The 7,331-nt window shown below is 35.4% G+C and overlaps 1 protein-coding gene across 1 annotated transcript; it reads right to left on the reverse strand.

The window, feature by feature from the left end:
* LOC109226294 (F-box protein At5g07610-like) lies at positions 3,051-6,355 on the reverse strand. The gene is made up of 3 exons (XM_019391081.1): positions 6,150-6,355; positions 4,323-4,490; positions 3,051-3,823 (listed from the first exon to the last, which is right to left on the reverse strand). The coding sequence occupies exons 2-3, from the start codon at positions 4,375-4,377 to the stop codon at positions 3,210-3,212; spliced, it is 669 nt and encodes a 222-aa protein (XP_019246626.1). The 5' UTR covers positions 4,378-4,490; positions 6,150-6,355; the 3' UTR covers positions 3,051-3,209.

Genomic DNA, 7,331 nt, shown 5'->3' on the forward strand with positions numbered 1-7,331 from the left:
TTTTCCTATTTATATTTCCTGTTTTGAGTTTTATGAAAGAAGTGGGAAAATAGTGTTAGGATTCCACTTTTCGCGGTCATGCTTCAAAAAAAAAAGAGGGTCCGGGTTAAAATGTGAAAATAACACGGGCTAGTCAGTTTTCGCAGTGAGAATTGAAATATAATCGGCGTTTACAAAGTTATTGAAAAATAGCAACTATTTTGCTACAACACGAAAAGTTCTGGCATAATATACTGGAGATTGAAGCACCTGTGTATGAACTTCCAGCATATTATATTGGAACACCATTACACAGAAAGTTCTAGCATAATATACTGGAAATTGGAGCATCTGTGTATGAACTTCTAGCATATTATGCTGGAACTCCAGTATATTATGCTAGAAGTTCACATGTAAAAACTTCTAACTCCAATATATTATACTGAAATATTTTTCGAATTTTGAACGGTGTTTTCGTTCAGATTTATCTTTACATGAAAAGTAGCTAAATTTCGATTACTTTTGAAATTGTAGCTATTTTTAAATTTCACCCGATTAAAATCCCATTACCATTTAGTTAGTCCACAAATTTTGATGTTAGTACTTGTGATCAATTAAATGAATTTGCACTTTTGATCGCTATAGCTGTGAATCTTCAAAAAAAAATATTTATCAATCATTAAATTATTTAATTACCATGTATTATGAATTATGATAGTATAATACTATAAATATAATATTTTTCCTACATTACGGAACTGCCAAAGACACATATCTTGTTCAATTCGATGTTGAATGTGCTTATCATATGACAATGACCAAAATCAAATTTGCTACTCCAATAACTATGGGATCAAAACTGAAATTAGGCCTCTAGGATAATACACAGTATAATAATTATTTTACATATATAAGTATCTATTAATAATGAATATGTTTGCTGACGTGAAAAGCCACCTTGGTGTTTTAGCTGGTTTTTGGTGAGAGTTAATGGATTTTCTAACTAGGTTTATTTTCTCAATAACTAGTCATATAAAGTTCAGTGATTTATAAGTGATAAAGATTAGTTTAGTGAAATTTATTAAAAAGAATCGAGAATAACTACTATAACTACTTGAGAAATAATTTATTCGATTCTGTAGGGATTTATGTTGGTTTAGAAGTTCATACTTTTCCATTTAAAGTTTAAGTAAAAAAGAATAATCTGTTGTCGAATTACATTTTACTTCATCAAAAGCTTAAGAGCTTCGATTAATTCCTAATTATGCTTGCATAAAAACTACTACGGCCTAGATTAAATATATTGATTAAGGAATAGAGAACCTTTTGGTAGGGAGTGTTTTATCTCCTTTAGTCAGCTTACCCAATATGCATTCATATTAGTCGAGCTCGAACCAATGAGTTTCGAATAGTAGAGAGCACAGCAGGGAACAAACTTACTCACAATCCGCGTGTTTCATGATAATCGGCTTAATGTATGCATATTTTGATATATATCGCCTCATATTTTGCTCATGTCTCGAAGATATGAGATGTATAATATGATGATTTGGGCTAATTGGTGGTATGTCTATGGGTAGGAATCATTCGGATGCAATTTGGGACAAAATGGCCCGAATTGGAGCGAAATTGGGAAGAAAAAGCAAAAAATAAAATTTGAGGGCCACAGGCAGCGCTGGTGCTGCCTGTGGCGCAATTCGCAGAAGCTGGAAATTTTGGGCGCCAGGGCCAGCGCCCCACGCTGCCCTGGACGCTCGAGGCGTGAAGTTGTCATGTTCCAACTAGGTCTTGGTTATTTTGACCCCTAGACGCCCCCGACTCATATAAAAGCCAACCTAAACCTATTTTGGAGGGGGGCGTGACTTTGAGAGAGGAACAAAAGTACGAAACACTCGGGAGCACGGATTTGATCAATTCTTCCATCCCTTTTCTAGTACTCATTGATTTTATGTTTGAAAACCTTATTCTTGATGATTGTATGAACAAGAGTGGCTAAGAACCTTATTGTTCTAGGGTCATGGGTGACACATGAATGTTGATGTTTGAAGTTTAATTTGACGAAGTTGATTTTATCATATTGGGTTGTTTATTTAATATCTGTTTTAATTATTTTGCTGAGTAGCTAACAGTGAAATACTATCTACGAATCTAGAGTTGAACTCGAAAGTGGGAACTCTAGATTACATATAGAATTAAATAGAGCATGTTCTTGAACCCGAGCATCGGGGAACGAACTCGCGATTAGGATAGACATATACCTAATTGCCTTGCTTGGTTGAAATACAGGAATTGTAAATGCATTCTTGTTAATCTTAATTCCATAGACATATAGACATTAAGTTAGCTTGAATAGGCGAGTAAGAACTCGACAGATTCTTATGAGTAACATCAACCCTGTCAATCAACAATTCAGATAGATCAATTAGTCATTTTAAGTCAAGTACGCAACACAATTGTTAGCTAACCTGTGACCCTGGAATATCCTTTCCTACTGATTGTTAATCGAAATTGCTTAATTGTTTTGGTTGGTTTCTAGTTAATTCATTGTTTGAGAGTTCTAGGTAGTAAATTAGTCACTTATATATTTTGTGAGAAATATCTTGAATCGATAAGTTATTTGAGTTTGAATTAGTCAAAAGTTAATCATAAGTCTTCATGGGAACAATACTCTACTCACCACTCTATTACTTAACGACTACGTACACTTGCGTGAGTGTTTTTGGTCGCAACATTTCACATATAAACCTTTATCACCAAAACTATGGTAAAGTGATAAATATAATATATCTCACTGTACAACAACAACAACAAACCCAACATAATCCCACGAATAGGGTCCGGGGAGGGTAGTGTGTATGCAGATCCTACCCCTACCTTGAGGGTAGAGAGGCTGATATATCTCACTGTAATGAATCCTAAAGTTAAATAGTTGGTTTGATGTAAACACAAGAGAGTGATTCCAACCACTCATAACTACTATTCATCAACCACAGAAATGAAATTACTGAATGATAAAATGAAAGTAAATAAAACTAAATAACCAAACAGTTGAGCACAATCTTTTTGTGTAGATAAAACATTGAACTCATTTTCCAGTAAAGGTTCAATAACATTTACACTGAATTCCCAAAAGAAACTACGGAAGCTAAGATTTGACATTTAGTTTTCTAGCATTTTTGAAGAAGTTTTCACATGAAATACCTGCAAGATAACTTCTTTCCAGAAGAAATTCAAAAGAGCGAAGACAAATCTTTGAGAGCTGGAACCGGAGCCAAACTTTCAGTATACTGATAAGCACTAACATGATTAAAGCGTAAAGTATCACCTATTTCACCAGGCAACTCGCGGACTACTTTAGAAGTTTTACGCACTAAGTTGTAGGCGATCACCTTCCCCGGGATAGTAAGCAGTAGGACCGAATCTTCTTCTTTCTCTCCTCGAATCACGGACAAAATGGAAAATGCATATTGTGTGCCATATGATGTCTGCTGAACCATCTCAGGAAATGCTGAAATTAACCGAGCAAGATGAACACGATACTTTACTGACCACTTCCAGGTATTTTTGTCTAATTCAAGCACATTGAATTTTTTGGCATATAGGCTCTGAACCTGAATAAGATGCAAATGGCCACCCCATTCCCCAAAATACCTAATCTTTTCTCTACATTGTCCCTGAGGCCTTGGTGGCATATCTTTCCTTACGACTTCCTCTGAATTAGCATCAAAGTAAATGGAGGAGTTTTCACCAATCCAATGAATTGCACCATTCCAAAACACTCCGCTGTCAAAGCGCATATCATAGGGTGGAGAGAAACGACAACAAGATCTCCATGACTCACTCCCTGGCACATATACACTCACTTCAACATCCGACCAATAGAAACCAAACACTTAATACACAAAGCTTTGTAATAAGGTGGTTCTGAAGGATCAAATATCAGATTATAATAGACATTACTATAATACTTGTCATAGGGGCTCGGCAATGGACACCACTCTTTATTTGCAGGATTGTAAACAATACCAAGTTTGATATTTCCTGCTTCACTTTTTATCACGCACATTAACAGGCCATTGCAAGATTGCATAACCTTGACTTGCATAACCTGAATTGCATCTCCTTTTTTAAAATTCAAAGGGTCAAGGAGCGGAAGAGGAGGGAGGCTAGTTACATTATCAGAAAGAGGAAGGGATTCGACTTTCTGGAGATTGGTTAGGCAATTGTAAAAGTAGATCCCAGACGGGGTTACAGCGTTAGAAAATGCAAGAGTACGACAATGACTAAGCCTAAATTGCATACTGGTAATGATTGAGCACCAAAGTTTGCATACTAGACTGAACCTGATGAGAGATCTTGCAGGCAAACGGAGTAGAATTTCAGATAAAAGATCAGCATTTCCAGCGATGATATCCACTGCTACAATAACAGCAAGTCTTTTATCTATGTGGCTCTCCGCCATTGTCAGTCCAGGAATAAAACAATGAATCAGTCTTCAAACTCGAGCAGACCTGATAGATACAAGCATGACAAATAATTAGCAAACAAGATAAGTTATTCTAGACTGAATAAGACTTTAATTTAAAATTTACTTGCAACCTAAGGTTGTAGCTCAAACAATTATCACCTATAATATCAATAAGCAGGACGAACCTGAACAAGCCAAATGCTAAAAATGACATTACTACTAGGCTAATATGAAACTTTGCAGCACTTGATTGTGAGAGTTTGGGTTTGGGGGGGGGGGGGGGGGGGGGTGTTTCCACTTCAAGCAAAGACAATATCAACAAACCCAGTGAAATCACACAAGTGGGGTCCGGAGAGGGTAGTGCATACGGACCTTACCCCCTATATTGGGAAGATAGAGAGGTTGTTTACGACAAACCTTCGGCTCAAGAAAAGTGAAAAGAAGCAGTGGCAACAAGTAGTAAGAACAGCAAGATACAAAGAAAACCGAAGCGAAAGATAATAAGAATACAACAGGTAGTAATAGCAATCTAAGAATCCACTTCAAGCAAAGAATCAATAAGAAATGACTAAAGATTAGAGCTGGACTGAAATACTGCAATACAATTTTATCAAAATAATAGTAGCATATTTGTCAGATGCTAGCATTCACACATTCTGGATAGATATGTCTGGTATCACAAAAATAAGTGTTTGCTTACCTTAAATTGTTGAAATCATTTTCTTCTTCAACCAAAAGGGGAAATATGACCTCATTCACTTATGAGTTAGTTATAATCATTTTTCATTTACAAGTATCCATTCTCTTGCTTTAACCAACATTTCCACAACAATGTCAATCTTTAAAGTAAATAAAAAATCATAAAGACCCTATGATCAGTAATCTATCATGCCTTGTACGATTACCATATGTCACCTGTTTTTGTACTTAAACAACAACTAGGACTCAGTTCCAGACAAGTTGGGTCGGACTTATAACTCCTCATTGACCACAATACAGGGAAGATGTAATTCATGGAAAATTATACTCCTATCAACTATCAATGGCAGAGCAGGATTTTTGCTAAGGGGTTCAAACAAGAAAAAAAGTATAAAATTAAAAGAAATTGTGGCCAATGAGAATTGAACTAGTGACCTCACAAAGATTTTACACCCCCTGGACCAATAAGTTATGCTTTTGGGTTGTGTCAAGGGGATTCAAAACATAATATATAGAGGTAAAAAACAGATTTTGCCTTATAGATACAGTGTAATTTTTCGGCGAAGGGGATTCGGGTGAACCCCTTCCGCCCCATAAATCAGCCCCTGTCAACTATACCCATTATTTCAAATAATAAAAAGACCGTTTTTTTAATATCAAAAGACATCATTTTTGGCGCCTTTGATGAACCAAATAAGGGAAAATAGTATAAACCCAGAAAGATTTAGCACTATAATGTTACATAGCACAAGGAAAAGAATTGAATAAATGAACACACTACTCCTACTCATTGAATACACAGAGAAAGGGTATTTAGCACACACCCATTATAGCAAATAATAAAAAGACTGTTTTTTTCTTTTAAAAAAATGACATCTTTTTCATACACATTAGCAATTGATGAATAAAATGAAGGGGAAATTGGATAAACCCAGACAGATTTAGCATTATAATGTTAAACAGACAAGGAGAAGAATTGAATAAATAAACAAACTACTCTTACCGTTGGAGAAAAACAGAAAATGGCCAGCAAATTCTCCAAATTCAATCCATTGATAACAACAAGAATTGGGGCCTCTATGCTTGTAGTTTTTATGCTTTTTTTTTTTTACCGAATAAAAGGGAAACAAACGGCGAAGTGGGAAAATGGGATCGTGAAAATAATTTAGGGGTTTAGGTTTAATCTCAATTAAAATTTCGTGATTTAAGTTATATGAAAAAGGCGCGAAAATTTTCACTCTTCCCGGTCACGATAAATGCACATTTTTATCATGAATGACCACATTTTTTTTTAATATATAGAATAAGTAATGTATAACTTGTACTTGGATTTTTTCCAAAGTTCTTGTCCTCCTCTTGATTAAATGAATAATAAGTTGCATTGCAGGTTATACCAATTTTTATAGTTTAAAAAAAATCGATGTTATATACTGATATGTTATTTTATTATTCTAAATCATTATTTTATAAAGTTCATTAACTTTGTATACTTGAATTTGAGTTAGTTTATAGACTTTAAGTTATATGTAGTGATAGTCTAAAAACATCTTGCACAATGACAAAAACAAGCCAAAAGCCAAAAGTTTAGAATTTCTAACTTATGGCTTAAAAGCTATTTTGGCTTAAAAGTCACTTAAAACAAGCACATCCAAACGGGCTCTAAAGAAGCTATGAAGAATAGCATCAAGGTCTCCATCCATATCTGCAATCGTCGTCTGTGGTCAAATTCCAAAGGCGAACTCAAATCATAGGCGGGCGGCTTCAAATCTTCCGTTCGTGATAACCCAACACCAAATCCTAGTTCGTGACGACCTTCAAATTGTTCGTGACGTACTACAAATCTGAAATCCGTCAAGTTCAAGATCAAACTTTCAAGCTCTTGAACCATCATCCGTGAGGAGAAGAATCAGAGGACTACATCTCTTTAGATTTAGAGATATTTCAGAGATTGTAACCCCATCACTTGAAATTGAATATAATACTTGTCGCTATATCTCTTGTCTTGATTATTATTTTTCAGGAACGAAATTTGGTTGTTACAAATTTTGGCACGCCCAGTGGGACTATCTCTACTTCTCGTCTCTTCTCTTCGAAGTTCAAGAACACAGAGATGGCTACAATAAGAAACAACCCTAGATCTGACTCCAAAAGCGGATTGGACGTTGCTATGGAGATCGTTCGGCAA

The sequence above is a fragment of the Nicotiana attenuata genome, chromosome 5, assembly GCF_001879085.1.
Source record: "Nicotiana attenuata strain UT chromosome 5, NIATTr2, whole genome shotgun sequence".
NCBI classification, from domain to species: domain Eukaryota; kingdom Viridiplantae; phylum Streptophyta; class Magnoliopsida; order Solanales; family Solanaceae; genus Nicotiana; species Nicotiana attenuata.

Bases quoted from the DNA above. Each gene is read 5' to 3' on its own strand.
- LOC109226294 (XM_019391081.1), bottom strand. From the start codon at position 4,377: ATGCTGATCTTTTATCTGAAATTCTACTCCGTTTGCCTGCAAGATCTC. The intron at 3,824-4,322 runs GTTCAGTCTAGT...TATATGTGCCAG, and splicing joins CCTGCAAGATCTCTCATCAG to GGAGTGAGTCATGGAGATCT.